Below are 14,779 nucleotides of genomic sequence, written 5' to 3'. Positions count from 1 at the left end.
CGAAGTAGGTGCCTGGTTCATGGAGGAGTTTCTGCGCGAGGAATTCTTGGATACTGCTTGCGTCTATTGCCACGGTTGCTAGCTCGGCCAGGACCGCTTCGCTCCCGGCTGTTTCGGTCAAGATGTCGTGGACGGTTATTGCTCTGTGGGGCTTCGTCACCCCAGCCTGGTCCGTCGGGGAGGTACTCGGAGATGGGAGAGGAGAGGTTTAGTTTTCCGTCGAAAACTGCAATTCCCGCGAGGATGCTCACGACGGATTTTGTGATTGAGAAGATATGGAAGGGGAGATTGTCGGTTACTGGGTCTAAGAGGCCTTTTCGGATGAGGCAGTTGTTGCGGAAGATTTGGATCGAGGCGTGTCTGTGGGTATTGGCGTAGGCAGGAGATTCGTTGATTTCGGCTGTGCTGAGGCCGACTTCTTCGGGTGTTGCGGTTTCGAAAGGGTCTGTGTTTTTTGTTGGGAGGGTGCAGGTTTTGAAGGCTGTTGTTGTGATTGTGTGGAGGGTGAGGAGGGAGGTGAGAATTATGGGGAGGAGGTGCATTTTGAGGGTGTCGTTTCGCCTTCACAATTTCAAAAGTTGGGGTTAAGAAAACCATCTACGTCCGAATCTTCCGTCGGACGAACAGGATGAACGAGAAATCCCTGATAGCCCGTGGGTCCTGGATGTTCATTGTTTTGATGCTGTGGACTATTGTATCTGCCATTGCGAATGCAATCCCGGTTTTCAATGATATATTGAATTTCCTTGCTGCGGCTTTAAGGAGCTGGGTTTCGTTCGAGTTGGGGAGGGGGGGGGGGGCGGGGTTTTTTGGCCGCATGTGAACAGGAAGCTTGACTCTGTACGTCGGATTGCGTTGGCTGCTCTGAATATTGTCCTGGTCTTGCTTTGCTGTTTGATGGTAAGTTAACATCCACAACCTGATAAATCGTTTCGTGACAGTGACTGACTTTTGCAGTCCGGATTGGGTCTTTGGGCGACTAGGAAGAGCATTGCAATTTAGTGCTTAGTCTGCGGATGGGTCTTTTCTTGTGCAGACAATCGAGGAGATATGCAATCGTATACATAGGGAAAGGGGACTTGTATTGACATTCAACATTGACTTGCATAGTTGATCACCTTGTAAGAAGCAGAAGATAAGGATATTTGTCAGGATGTCGGATACGTGTATCATCTAGTATCGAGGGACGGCCAATTGATGCATGAGATGGATTAACGAGAGTGTGTCTGTGTGTTCCGATCTGTTGAAAATGATCCAGGGGCTATAAACTGCGTATTACATCACAGTTTTTCCGAGAATGACCCGAATTACCATACAATTACTATTGCAATGTGGGTGGATGCTGAATAACCAAGAGCAGTGGAGAATCCACAGTGTTTTACCTCTCTCAGAGTTGACAATATTCACTGCCCACAATCGCCCGTCAAGACGATGAGATTCTGATACTCAGGATTATAGTCCACAATGAAGTCGCCCCGAGGAGTATTGTCTGTTTGGAAATTACTTGTTCTTGAATTGAGGAAATAAAAGACACAATCCCTCTTTGAATGCAAGCTTTGCATCTTGAGGTATAGATCGCGATGTCGTGTAACTTGTATCTAACATTGGGGCACAGACCAATTTGCTGAGCGGTGTTAATTGACGGGAAGTCTCATATACTTAGATATGTCGTGCCATTTTTAGGATGTTGGTGCCGGGATTCGGAGGGTTATGACCACGGGAGATCCCCTGAGTTGCTCGGCCTCCGCAGGTGTTAGCTGAATGAAGCCAACAGATTGGCCTATCGAGACTGAAACTCGATCCATGTCGATCAGAACGATCTAGCAGCATCGTACTTCTTCAACCAAGCCATTCCAATGCACACTATGGATCTCGTCAGACTTGGTATACACGGGGTACAGTCAATCATAGCGGTGGCTGTAATCGGTTGCTCGGCTGGGATCATCTCTTCCCACTCAACAACACGATGCACTGGCCATATTTACCGTGAGTTGAGTTTGACTTTCATTCCATTGCATTTGAAAATTTACCTAACTCGAAACTAGGCAATTGCAACAATTCTCGTCGCGGCATCTGTTGCGACAACGTCTTCAAGATATGCTTACAGTTCTGGGTGTTCGTTGCACTGAATGCTTTCACTGCCATCTTCTGGATCGCAACTAGAAATTCCTTGGTTCATCGCCACGATCACGGCAGCTGTGGAGGCTACAAGAAACGATAATCGAAGGAGCTGGACCCTCTGTGGGCGGCAAATATCGCCTTGAGTGTGTTGGATTGGAATTGAATTCGTATCTTTCACAATGTTACACTGTTTTTGAAATCTCATTATTTGCTGACATATCTCATTACCAGCGAGCCGGGATGTTAACCAGGGATTGCGCCTTGTGCTCAGGGCTAAAACATGAGACTCAATGCCTTAAAAATGACCTGACACGACTGAATTTTTGTCCCTTCCACTTAATTGACGAATCATTTAAAGTGTCAGATTTCTGCACGCAATTACTGATTGCAGGGCTAGTCACGTGAAGCCCTTATCGGCGTCTCCCAAGGGAGGCTAGCGGCGATCGGAGCTCCGCGAGCTTCGTCACTTCCCCGTCCGTCGAGGATTATCCCGTCGCTCCTCTGCTACGCCGAGGGTACAAAGTGCTCCTGGAAGACACCCCACTTGCACACCCGTCTGACCCATCCCCGCATCGCATTCCACCACTGCAACTGCGGCGAATTTCCCGATTCGCCCCCCCAGGACCCCTCTTCACGCGCTGACCGACGTGTCTGTACCGGCCGCCTCGTGGGTAAACCGCAGCCATGGCGACCCAGGCAGCGCTGATCGCCGATACAATTATCGGCATGAAGCGAGCGTTGCGCCGAGAGCGCGAAGGTGAGTTGCGAGCCCTCTATGACACATTGCGCGCAGAACTGACACCCCCTCCACAGATGCCGGCCCCGACGACCCCATAATGCAGCCGACGAACCGTGGCAACAAAATGCATGCGAACGCGAAATATGTTCGTGAAGGCGCTTTGGGATACATCAATGCCGAGGATTTCTACAAAGAGGTATGTGGCGTTTTGTCCGGAAGGGAACTTCTCACGGAGAAGTCTTGCCGCGCCGGCTCGAAGGGACTTGCAAGGACTTACTGACTTTTTGCCAATGATAGAAAGTTGAACACGCCGGCTACACACGACACATTCTCAGGCGGAATCCAATTCGCTATGACTCTGAGGGCGATGAACTGGATGACGAGGATGAAGATTCTGAGGCCGATGCCGCGGCGGCGGAAGAGAACCCTTTTTCAGGGATCGCGCTGGAAAGTGAGTAATACCATGGAATCCAACTGGTCGTCCATGAAATACTAATCATCGGCTCACGCAGCGCTACTTTGCCCTCTCAAGCACCCCCTCCGAACTCCCGACCCATCCTTCCATGTCCCAACCCTACACCTCCCAGGCCCTCGAACAGATGACAAAGGCTGTTGAGGAGAAACTGCGCCAGGAACGAGCGTTACTCTGGCGTGCCAGGAATCTCCACCGTAACTTTCTTGGTGACGGTGGGTGGGAGCCCTGCGGTTTATTAGAAACCCCAGAAGACCGCTACATCTTTGAGCCTTGGGCTAGGCCTGGGGGCCAATCGGAGCCTACCAACCAACAGAAGCAAAATGGATCGGTGCCACAATCCGTGAATGGAGATCTCAATGCGCAAGATGACGCCTCTGCAATGGCCCCAGCGAAGGAATCGCAAAAAGCACCTAATGAGACATATGAGCCGCCAGTGGCAGACAGTGACGTGGATATGGCCGAGATTCCCATTCAATCTGCGGAAACGGCCGCGCATGAGGAGGCACAGGAGCCTTTGAAGACACTTAAATCCGAGGAGGCTGATGCAGCAGTCGCTGATCTTCCTCAGCACCCTGCCGACACTCTGGAACCGACTCTTGAAGCCGCCGACAAAAACACTGATGCCGCGACTACTAGCCAGAACCTGGAGGAAATGGAGACCTCCAAGGACGGTGAGAAGGGCGACGCGGAGCCTTCGGGCGCGGATGCAAATGACACCCAGGAGCAAGACGAAGAGATGCACGATGGCTCCTCTCCAGAGCCGCCCCGTCGAATGACCACCCGTGCCCAGGCCAATGCGAACAACCCCAACGATGGTTCCCCTATCTCCAACGCCGACACGGCCAGCACACTTCCCGCTCCGCACTCGCTCTTTATGCTCCCAGAGAGTGTTCGCCCGGATCGGAATTATGGCCTACCTGCCTCCGAGGCCGAGGAGACTCGCCGTCTTCTCTGGTCCTATATCCAGAAACAAGAAGAAACAGTGCGCGGGTTCGAGCACATGCTCGATACTCTACTTCGGGCTAAGCACATGAAATCTGATGCGCTGGAGTGGTGCAAGGCGGAAGGCCACGTCGGCGAAATGAGCGACGGCGAAGACTGGTATGATCGTGAGAAATGGGGTCTGGCTGAAGGTGAAGATCTCAAGAAAGGAACCGACGAAGATGAAGTGGAGACTGTCGACGAGAGTCGGACGACGGCGAAGAGAGGCCGTGGGCGGCGGCAGTAGATCTCATCTCTACTTGCCCGTCTGGGTGCCCAGTCTGCTACGCCTGGCGTCTTAGTCGTTTTCTCTCTATTTTCTTGTCTTCCGTTCGTGCATCATAGCGTGGTGTTGGTGGTGTTTGATCGATCTATGGCGGTGCGTCTCAGGTACCCTGGACCATGCGGTGTCGATATACCCTTTTTGGAGATGGAAATAGTCCTTGAACAATTTCATGAATTTGTAAAACAATCGCCTCCTCTTTCGTAGCTACAAAGGTAATCGCCATAATATGACCCGCTCATGTGATTTCCGGAATCAAAGTATGATTGAACTACCACCGGTGCCAGAGTATGGATATAGCGCAATACGTACAAATAGGGCAAGTCTGACGAGCAGCTCGCTGACCCTAAACATAAAATCGGGGGCATGTAAGAGATTACAATATCGAGGGCTTGAATGGTTGCAATGGAAGAGTGTCGCTTTGGGATGAACGAGAGGTTCTTTTGAGTCGCGTAAGGGAAATATAACAATCAGATGGCTGCCATCGTGTCCATCCGGCTTGCTAGTGCTTTTACTCAATCGCCCACTATGGCAACCAAAAGCAATGTCTATCGTCTACTTTATCTTGTTCTTGCCAGCATCGTTGAAGATTTGGACGGGTCCTTGGCTGGGATGGTCACCGCCGAACCTGGGGACCGAGTTCACTTGAGCGAGATCCGTCGGCTGGGCGGGTGACATTGGATATCGATTCGTTCTCGGCTTGACGAGTGTCATGCGCGGACTGTGGATGTTGAAGGTCCCAACCCGGTTGCGGGCTTGCATTTACTGCTTCTTGCCGCCCTGCTTCTTCGCGCGCTCGCGCTCGCGCTTGGCGTAGATCTCGGCAGTGAAGGGGCTGGATGACGTTAGTGATAAGGCAGAGTGAGTTATGAGGAGGTGAACTTACTCCTCCCACTTGAGGGCGAACCAGTAGAGCACGAAGACCTGAGCGGTCAGGAGGATGCCGGCGACCTTGCCTTGGTACAAGGCGACTCCGAGGAAGTTGAGGGTGCTGCCCCAGTACATGGGCGAGCCGGTGACGTTGAACGGGAAGCCAGTAACGGGGGCGTCCATGAGAATGCCAAAGTAGTCACCCAGATAGGTACCGGTCACACCAAGCGCCCACATGCTGGAGAGAACGAGGACGGAGCCGATGGCGAAGAGGATGCCGCCGACGATGGGCTGGTGCACCGGGGCGTAGAAGGGCTGGTCTGCGAGGGCAACCTGGTAGACATGATCACGGAAGATTCCCAGAGAGAAAATGGTGAACGCAAGAGCGTAGCATCCTCTGTAGGGGCCTCCGAAGATGCGGGTCAGGATGTGGTGGTTGTATTCTGTTCGGATAGCCCGTTGTTAGCCGAGCTGAGCGAAAGTACGGGAATCGAGTTGACTGACCTGCACGAGCGACAATGCTGAAATAATGTTAGATCCATTCTAGTATATATTTGAGAGGCAGCTACTTACTTCCAGAAAATAGGGTTAAAGGCAATCGTCGCGGCGGACGCTGTTTTGGGTCAGTCACATGTGAAATGCGGAGAGAGCCCAGGGTCGGGGGAGAGAATTACCGGCCAGGGACGGAGCGGAGAGATCGACGAAGTCAGTCAGGCTGGCCATGGTGGGCGAAGTTGAACTGCGACTGAAAAAAAATCGAAGTGAAGAAGAGGTGTAGAGAAGCAGGGCAGGCGCAGAAGAGGGGAATTGGCGTGGTCGATCTGGCTTAAGTAAACAAATGACGTTGAGCTGCCGCGTCTGACCGCCTTCCCCAAGCCGCGGTGCTGTCAGTCTATCTGCGACGTCACGGGATATGCAGGCGGCTTTCTCGAGTGTCTACTCGCCTGCAGGCATTCTGTACCTGGCAATTTGTGCGTGATTTGTGTTTCGTGTGCCTGACGAGTGTTGCTCTCCCGACGACTTCTCCAAAGCGCCCCGCAGCCCGTTCTCACCGCCGTTCCCCCGAGCTCTCTGTCGATCGCGCCAATGCCGAGTCGAGCTCCTCACTCCTAACTTGCGCCGAATCCGTCATGAGACGTGGAGACTTCATACGTGTCTGGGGAGAATGGCCCTTTACCGTCGCGATTTGGTTCTAGCGGGCATCGGTGGGTTCATCGCCTGGGGTCTGCTAGTAAAATGGCTACCAATCCTTCGATATCTGGGTTGGGCTCTGGCGTTGGGCGCCGCCCTCTCTTCCGCTGGTTTCCTCGCTCTCTTTGTTTTGACGACCCGGAATACGAACGATAAGATCGGTGCCTCGAAACATGTCTCAATGGCTTTTATTAAGCCTAACAACTGGAGGAAAGAACTGTTCAATGCGCGGAAGACCGCCCGATACCAGGCGAAGCCATTATATCCGGAGTCGTTCGTTGTGTCGGAAGGAATCGACGAGCTTCTCTCGTTTATTACGAGGGACTTTGTCTCTTCGTGGTACCACAATATCAGCCCGAACCCTACATTCGCAAATGAAGTCGACCGAGTGATTCGTGTTGCACTTGAAAACCTACGAGATAGGCTGCTGGCAGAAGATATGATCACGTTGATCGTGTCGCGGATATTTCCGATTCTGACAACCCATCTTAAAGAATTCGATGTGGCAGAACGCGCAGTACGAGGGCGAAACCTCAACCGAAATGTGACGGAATCGGAGGAGTTGGATCTCGCTATCGCAAACAAGTTTCGTGAAGGTCGCTTACACCCTGCAGCGGCTCTTTCCGCGTCCGACCCGAAAGTTGTGCAGCAAGAATTCCTTCGAAAAGTCGCCGTGACATTGTCACCTCAGTTGTTTCCAGAGAGCGTGCTGAGCAGCAGAATTGTATCAGTGTTGATTCGTGAAATCATCTCATGCGCAGTCCTGCATCCTATTGTGTCGGCATTATCAGACCCAGATACATGGAACCAGCTGGTGGAGGCGTACGGACGGACAGCACTGCAAGATCGAAAAACCGTTCGCAAGTTGCGAGCTGCGCTGGACGAGCATGCATCGCCAGTGCCCAAGTCCAAGCGTGGCCAACCGTTCCCGCGACTGGCAGCCCACGACTCGGAGAGGGCCTTTGAACGTTTTGTTCGGGCTATCAGACGATGTAACAACTTGTCGGATGCTCGACGCTTTCGCGCAGCCGTCGTCAGCCAGCTGAAGCGCGAGAGTATGATTCTCGGACAAGACCCGGTCTACCTCAAACGGCTTGAGGCCGGAAAGCGGGTCTTGGATCAAAAAGTTGCCAAGCTCGCGATTCCTGGTGAGGCGCCTCCTATACCCCAGGTTGCCGCCCGTGTACCTCATGCCAATCCTACTACAGCAAAGGAGGTGTCTCTAGTAGATGTGATGCACAACGCTTCAGGTCTTTCATATTTTATGGAGTTCATGGACCGACAGAAACTGATGTCCCTGGTTCAATACTGGATTGTTGTTGATGGGATCCGAAACCCTCTAGAGGACGATTTCGGTGATGAAGGCTCGTCCTCGTCGGTTACATGGACTACAGCCGATCGCAATGACATTGCCCTACTCAGCGAGACATATCTCAACAAACCTGAATTGAAGGTTTCCGTTGAATCTCGTAAAGCTGTCAAGACCTTTCTCAGTTCAGGCAGACGTGCCACGCCGGAACAGTATCGCAAAGCTCGGACTGTTGTTTTGACCACCCAGTCGGACGTACTGGAAGAATTGGAGACCAACTTTTATCCCAAGTTCAAGGAGTCTGACTTGTACTGGAAATACTTGGCTTCAGATGAAACTTCCGGCTCGAATTCGGCTGCTCATCAACCTTCCCCACCTGCTGTTACATTTGAACCTCCCGAAAGGCGTCCACTTCCACCTCTTATTGTCAGAACGAGCTCGCAACCAGGGACGCGGCCATCGAAAGATCTTCGACGAGCAGCTGTGTCCTCCAGCGACGTTCGAAGCATGGGAAAGCTGTTCGACGATGATGACTCCCCACGACGCTCCATCGACTCCGAGCGATCTGCGCCACTTTTTGACGACGACTACGATACAGATCCTATGGCCACGTCCACACATAGCCTGGGAAAGGATTCACAGAATGGCGAGAATGATGCTCCCCAAAGCCATATTATTGAAACCATGGAAGCGGCTCTGAATGATATCATTACCAACGAGCCAAAGAATGTCCGAGCGGAGGACCTGAAAGGAAGCAGCGATGCTGCGTCTTCGTCTTCACTCTTCGGACCCGAGCGCCTGGATCCCTCGCCTCGCAACTCCTCTGAAGGACCTCGACCATCGGGTAGACCCTTGGAAAAGACCAAGAAGAGTATTGCCTCTCTCGGATTGGTTGGTCAAGGGTCACGCTTTGGTGTCTTTGATGACGACCTCTTCCCCGATCAGCAGAAATTTATCGAAGACGAGTACGAAGAGCCTGAAGATGCGGACAAGGACCCGGCAGATGAAGTTCATGAAGCCGCGCCAGGTGATCTTGGCTTGACAGAAGCAATCGAAGCCTTGACTGTCGACATTGATAAACTCACCTCACAAGATTCAGTCGTCGAAGCCTTGAGACGCAAAGCGGAGTTGACGAATAACACGGCCGAGCTACGCATCCTGCGCAAATCCAAGGCGAGTATCCAACGCGAAATCCACCGCAAAGAGATGCAGCGTCAGCAGTACATCATCCAAGAAGGTGACAACAGTCTCTATGGGCGGTCGACTGTTCGAATCAAATCTATCATGGTGGGAAATGAAACTGATGGTCGAGAATTCGCAATGTGTAAGCCAGACCTTCCTCACCCATACCAATCATCTCAACTAACTCGAAATTCCAGACGTCGTCGAAGTTCATCGCAACGCCGGAGAACAAATGCCCGCAGCCTCATGGGCCGTTCCAAGACGATACAGCGAATTCCACGAACTGCACCAAAAACTCCGAACCAGCTACCCTTCCGTCCGCCATCTCGAATTTCCCCGCAGAAGAATGGTCATGAAACTCCAACGCGAGTTCCTGCAAAAACGCAAACAGGCGCTGGAATCCTACCTCCAACAACTCCTACTTCTCCCAGAGGTGTGTCGCAGTCGCGACCTCCGAGCGTTCCTCTCCCAAAGCGCGATCCTGCCCCGCCAAGACCAAACGCTCAACGAAGGCGAGACAAAAGACCTCGTCTCGAGAATCTACAACTCGGTTGCGGATGGAATGGACGATTTCCTAGGTAACTTTGGTGTCCTTGACCAGCTATCCACTGCAGGACAGAACTTGATTTCTGCCGCAACTCAACAATCCTCTCTATCTTCAATCTCTGATCCACTCTCCACATCCGATACACTCACCTCCGCCGAAGCAGAAGCAGAACTCAACGCCTTAGAAGAAAGAGACTCCCTAACACCCTTCATCAAACCCATCTGCGACCTCTTCCTTGAAACCTTCGAGCTAAACCGCGGCAATAACTGGCTACGCGGTCGAGCCGTTGTCGTCGTTCTACACCAACTCCTTGGCGGGACAATCGAGCGCAAAGTCCGCGATAGTGCCCGCCAGCTTGTGCAGGATGATTCCCTGCTCAAATACATCGGTCTCGCAAAAGATAGTCTCTGGCCTGAGGGTGTCTTGCGGAAATTTGTGCCGAGGACCCCTGCAGAACGGAACAAGAGTCGGGCGGAGGCGACGGTCGTTCTTGCTACACTTGTTCCTGATCTTGCGGGGAATGTGGTTGGCAGGGCGAATGCGCAGGCTGCGGCGAGACGGGTTTTTGCGACACTGAATAATCGGCCGCTGAATACGCATTTGGTTTTTACGATTTTGGATGAGATTGTTTTGGTGCTTTTTGGGGGTGGGAATAGAGGTCGTTGAGCCTGTTTGCACAGGTGGTGTGGGAGATGTTTCTTTGACGCTGTTTTTGCTCTTCGTGAACTCGACAGATGCTTGCTCCGAGCTTGGGTTTGCTCTGGAATAGTGTTGCATTCTTACATCGGTCTTTCGGGGTAGCGTTGTATATACTCATAATGTCTGTACATGAATAATTGACGCATACTATGATTAATCCACCTCTAGAAAGCATTACAGGTCATCACTCGCATGAGTGTAGATGCACTCGATCTAGGCAACGGGCCTAGCGGCCTCCAAGTGGGCCGGGTGGATACGCCAATTTAGCGCGTGTCCACCATCCTCACTACATCGGACGACCTACCCGAGTACAAGGTAAATTACAACACTCGGGCAGTGCGAGTCTACGTCATTCTGAAATGGATATTTTTAACTCCCCGAATTAGTAAATTGATGAGCCTCCCAGCCCAAAGAATGAAACGGCTAGCCGGGTCGCGGGCTGGAGATACTTCCTTGTAAGGATGGGTACATGGTGAAAATAAAGCACAGAATGAAATAAAATAAAAGCAAGTACGGGGTGGATGGGGAGTCAAAGAATAAATCAAGCTCGTGCATACTCCCGCGGCCCTGTAATTCTTTCTACCCGAGGAGCGCCTGAGGAAAGCGGAGAAAAGCGGAGTAGAGAAATGAGGATAGCTGGTGAGCAGAACTGAGCGGTTAATGCATCCCGTAGGATGAGAAGTCAAACGGTTGTGGTGGTGAGGGGGTCAACCCTTGTCGTTTCGTTTGGTGAGAAGAGCAAGCAGAACAGAGCGTTGGAAAGAAGACTGGAGTTGGGCACGTCGCGAGGGGTGGCGATTTATGCCTCTTCCTTGTTCTTCTTTTTGGACTTCTTGCCGCTCGGCTGTGAAGGTTGTCCCTCCTTCTTCTGGTGGACGATGAGGCGTGTCCAGCACTCCTCCTTGTCCCACTCGAAGCCGGCGAGGTAGGGCTTGTCCATCTCGTCATCCGCCTGGGTTGTGTATTAGTATTGTTGAGGATCGGTGTGGGCGGGGGGAGGGAACGGACCTTCTTCTTGAACTGCTTGTAGATCGCATCCAGGGCATCCTTGATTGTTACACCCTTCATATTCCGGGCGACGACCTCGAGGCCGAGGGGGGAAGTGCAGGTCAATCTTCTTGACCGGGGGTGTGACGAGGTACATCTTGAGGATGTCTTTGTCCTCAATTGAGTTCGGTGAGGTGTTGAGCTTCCTGTGGATGGTCAGTGGCTGTGGTCAGGGGTGGACTAATGGGGAACAGGACTTACCATCCGGTTTTTTGTGTCTCGATCGGGAGCTCGATCTCGATTTTCTGGTCCTCTATGATGGGTGAGTAGCTGACACAATAAACAGGAGAGGAGGGAGTGGGGAGGATATACCAAGGTCCTTGATGTTCCAGACATTCTTGCCTTGGCTGGATCGGCGCTTGTGGCCCTTCTCAACCTCCTTTTCTGAGGGAGCAGGGGCTTTGTCGTCGAGTGTGAGGCCACCGATGGCCGAGTCGACCTTGGTGAGAGGGACAGTGGTTTCTGTAACTTCTGACATGATGGAAGAGCAGTTGTGGATGTGGAATTGTGGAGGAGGAAGAAGAAGAGGAAGAAGGAGAGAGGAAGACGGAAGGAAGGGAAGTCAAGGAGAGGGGAAGGGCAGGTGACCTGGCGGGGAGTCATGGAGTCATGGTAGACCAGCAGGAGGTACACCACTCACCCTCTCTCGCTCTCCCTCTCCCCTGGCACTCCCCCTCTCTACACCTTTCTGATATACTCTTTACTCAATCGCTCTCTTTCCTCTCAATTTTCTGCATCTTGCTCATACCAAACTCGGCCCCTCTCTCCTCTGATCTACTCTCTCCCCCTCCTCTCGAAGTGAAGTACATCACACGAGCAACTGACATCAGCGGGTCACTGGAGACGCACCCCGCATTTGCTCCACCGGGCTTTATTTGCGATCGACAGCTGCTCGCCCTTCACATTCCACCCCAATAGGCACAATCGGAGTGACTGCCACAATTTTAAACAATTGACTCTCTCAATGCACAAGATGGCCTTCATTCCGGCCAATTCTGCCACTATTTGCGATCGCTGGCCGCGCAGTCCGCCGGTGTACACCCCGGTCTTTGTACTGCCGATCACCTGATGGCATCACACCACCACCACGCCATCATTCCACGCCCATTCTCGCTCTTTCAACCTGCAACATTCCACGTCACAGCTCTCTCCTTGCTCTGCACAGCTTCCGGTCTGCCCGTCGCTGTTGCTGTGTCCGCTACTGTCGCTGCTGGTGCTCGACTCAATAATGGGGCGATCGACCGCCATGACGAAAGTGGATCCCTTTCCCCACAGCTTCCGGCCTCCCGCGCTGCTGCATTGTCCGGGGGTTACATCGAGCACCTCCTCCATTGTGCTGGCCCAGAGCCCCGGATCGAGAAGTCCTGCGATTTCAGGCTTTTCGGGTACAGTGAGAGCTATCTAGGAGGCTGTGACGATGATCGATGACTTGCGAGAGAGAGAAGAATGAAGCTCTCTCAGATCTTCAGGGACATAAGATGCTTTCTGCCTCAGGCAGCAACTGACAGGGTAACTAACTAGCTGTAGCAGGACGAGACCGGGAGAGGCAAACCCGCTCGCTCCATAACATTCAAGCCCTCGAGTCGTAGAGGTCTTCCTTCGATGGGACGAACCAACTACTCAACACTCAAGCTGAAAACACTTCGAAGATCACTCGCCACTACTTATCATCGGCAGACTTTCGTCTGGGACGACCAAATTCACCCTGCAGCCGCGGACGCTATTGTCGGCTGGGTTACCTCTGCTGTAAATTTGTCATAGACAGGGGATACCCGATGCCGTCACATTTCCTCGTTTTCGACAAAAAAATTGTTTTCGTTTCATCTGAGAAGTGCAAGACCCCCAAGCTCGATTCTACTGAGATGGGATATAACCCGCGCAGCCTAACACAAGCTGACCGAGACCTAAATTTCAGATCCGCCTTCACAAACACGCTCTCATCGCCATTAAATTCGGACAACCAACGAAGTTATGCTGCATGAAGAACTCCACGAAGCCAAAATGAATTGCATCCGTTTAAGCAAACCCACCCACAAAAGCAAAAGCAGAAGACCCATACCTCATACCCGCCCACCCAAGAACCCCCAAAACAGGAACAACAACCGCACTCATCCGCATCGCCGCCGCAATAAGCTTTGGCTGCAAAAACTCCTGAACCATCGCCTGGAACTTCTCGGGTTCATTTCGGTCGGGATATTCCACCTTTGGCACATCGACACCGAGGAACGGACATATTTTTGTCCAGTCGAGTCCATCTTCCAGTCGGATGATGCAAATTTGGTCGGTGGGGACGGTTTCTTTGACCATTTTGATGCTGGGAATCCGTGTTAGTCTCCTCCGGTGTAGAATATCGGCTGTGGTGTGACTTACTAGTCCACGTAAAGCTTCCTCAACATCCGCTCATTATCCTTATCCCCGGGCGCCGTACTCCCCGCAAGAGCGCGGTAAATCGTGACGTTCAGCGAGAGAAAACTCGAGACGTACGGGTCGAAGTACTTCAATACCGAGAATGGGAGTTTTTTCTCCATGTTCACCACGTGTCCGGCTGTATTGTTTACCGACCGCGCCCACTTGTCCGGATCGCGTTCTGTGAGGATGAATTTGACATCGGGATCGGCGGCGTAGGCTTCTATGATGTCTTTTCCGATAAAACTGGCGACTTCGACGATGCACTGTTTTTCTAAAAGCTTAGTCCGGAACGTGCAACGAGAGGGAGGGGAAAACACGTACGTCGTAGTCACCAAGCCACCGATCAAAATCAGCCCGCTCATACTTCTGGAGCCCGGACAGCCGATTATGTTGCGAGATAATCGCCTCTTCCAACGTTCGCATGTGTGCGACTCCGTTCACGGCGCAGCATTCGTACATGTGGTAAGCCTTGTAGCCCAGGATTTGCATCGCGCGGTACAGGCCTAGTGTACCTGTTCTATACACTCGAGTATTAGTATTGAGATTGAGATCGAAATACCTGCCCCCAGTCTGTTCGAAAACGATGGACTTCTGAAACGTACCGACTCGCACTCGCAACAATAACTTTCATCTTCTTCACCTCCGCCGGCGCGGGCAATTGATCAACTTGTCGCGGCATGATGCTATCAACCTCTCTGGATACTATGGGATGAGAATAAGGTAAAACAAGCAAATGGCGCAATCTGGGACTAAAACACGCAGTGCGATCGCCCCTTTTAAAGCGACACCCTGTACGGCTGCACTGATCAGGCCTCACCCCAGCCAGAGGTGGGCCTTTGAAGTTTAAGCTGCCAGCTAATCGGACGCCTAGCTAATCGGACGCCTAGCTAATCGGACGCCTAATTCTGGTTCAGCCTCACCCACAA

General features: G+C 52.2%; 7 protein-coding genes across 7 annotated transcripts; 3 read left to right on the top strand and 4 right to left on the bottom strand.

Moving 5' to 3' along the window:
- Positions 1 to 17: 17 nt before the first annotated feature.
- On the bottom strand, positions 18 to 542 carry N7532_000219 (beta-lactamase/transpeptidase-like protein; the record flags this gene model as incomplete). The annotated part of the gene is made up of 1 exon (XM_056612723.1): positions 18 to 542. One exon carries the CDS (start codon positions 540 to 542, stop codon positions 18 to 20), a length of 525 nt encoding a protein of 174 aa, XP_056479947.1.
- A 2,263-nt stretch (positions 543 to 2,805) lies between these two features.
- N7532_000218 (RXT2 domain-containing protein) lies at positions 2,806 to 4,563 on the top strand (the record flags this gene model as incomplete). The annotated part of the gene is made up of 4 exons (XM_056612722.1): positions 2,806 to 2,878; positions 2,935 to 3,056; positions 3,158 to 3,315; positions 3,393 to 4,563. 4 exons carry the CDS (start codon positions 2,806 to 2,808, stop codon positions 4,561 to 4,563), a joined length of 1,524 nt encoding a protein of 507 aa, XP_056479946.1.
- Positions 4,564 to 5,361: 798 nt separating this feature from the next.
- On the bottom strand, positions 5,362 to 6,192 carry N7532_000217 (bifunctional phosphatidyl-N-methylethanolamine N-methyltransferase/phosphatidyl-N-dimethylethanolamine N-methyltransferase; the record flags this gene model as incomplete). Its single annotated transcript, XM_056612721.1, has 4 exons — positions 5,362 to 5,434; positions 5,486 to 5,866; positions 6,043 to 6,082; positions 6,144 to 6,192. 4 exons carry the CDS (start codon positions 6,190 to 6,192, stop codon positions 5,362 to 5,364), a joined length of 543 nt encoding a protein of 180 aa, XP_056479945.1.
- Positions 6,193 to 6,634: 442 nt separating this feature from the next.
- On the top strand, positions 6,635 to 10,364 carry rgsC (putative intermediate filament protein (Mdm1); the record flags this gene model as incomplete). The annotated part of the gene is made up of 2 exons (XM_056612720.1): positions 6,635 to 9,293; positions 9,349 to 10,364. 2 exons carry the CDS (start codon positions 6,635 to 6,637, stop codon positions 10,362 to 10,364), a joined length of 3,675 nt encoding a protein of 1,224 aa, XP_056479944.1.
- An 832-nt stretch (positions 10,365 to 11,196) lies between these two features.
- N7532_000215 (uncharacterized protein) lies at positions 11,197 to 11,922 on the bottom strand (the record flags this gene model as incomplete). Its single annotated transcript, XM_056612719.1, has 5 exons — positions 11,197 to 11,349; positions 11,406 to 11,444; positions 11,521 to 11,590; positions 11,646 to 11,697; positions 11,757 to 11,922. The coding sequence occupies 5 exons, from the start codon at positions 11,920 to 11,922 to the stop codon at positions 11,197 to 11,199; spliced, it is 480 nt and encodes a 159-aa protein (XP_056479943.1).
- Positions 11,923 to 12,512: 590 nt separating this feature from the next.
- On the top strand, positions 12,513 to 13,033 carry N7532_000214 (uncharacterized protein; the record flags this gene model as incomplete). The annotated part of the gene is made up of 2 exons (XM_056612718.1): positions 12,513 to 12,834; positions 12,972 to 13,033. The coding sequence occupies 2 exons, from the start codon at positions 12,513 to 12,515 to the stop codon at positions 13,031 to 13,033; spliced, it is 384 nt and encodes a 127-aa protein (XP_056479942.1).
- A 427-nt stretch (positions 13,034 to 13,460) lies between these two features.
- On the bottom strand, positions 13,461 to 14,532 carry N7532_000213 (sulfotransferase family protein; the record flags this gene model as incomplete). Its single annotated transcript, XM_056612717.1, has 4 exons — positions 13,461 to 13,758; positions 13,815 to 14,116; positions 14,175 to 14,370; positions 14,456 to 14,532. The coding sequence occupies 4 exons, from the start codon at positions 14,530 to 14,532 to the stop codon at positions 13,461 to 13,463; spliced, it is 873 nt and encodes a 290-aa protein (XP_056479941.1).
- Between the last annotated feature and the right edge of the window lie 247 nt (positions 14,533 to 14,779).

The sequence above is a fragment of the Penicillium argentinense genome (genome assembly GCF_028826775.1).
Source record: "Penicillium argentinense strain IBT 30761 chromosome Unknown utg000001l_segment0_segment0, whole genome shotgun sequence".
In the NCBI taxonomy this organism is placed as follows: domain Eukaryota; kingdom Fungi; phylum Ascomycota; class Eurotiomycetes; order Eurotiales; family Aspergillaceae; genus Penicillium; species Penicillium argentinense.
The sequence above is the reverse complement of the archived record's forward strand: the minus strand, read 5'-3'. Positions and strand labels throughout refer to the sequence as shown.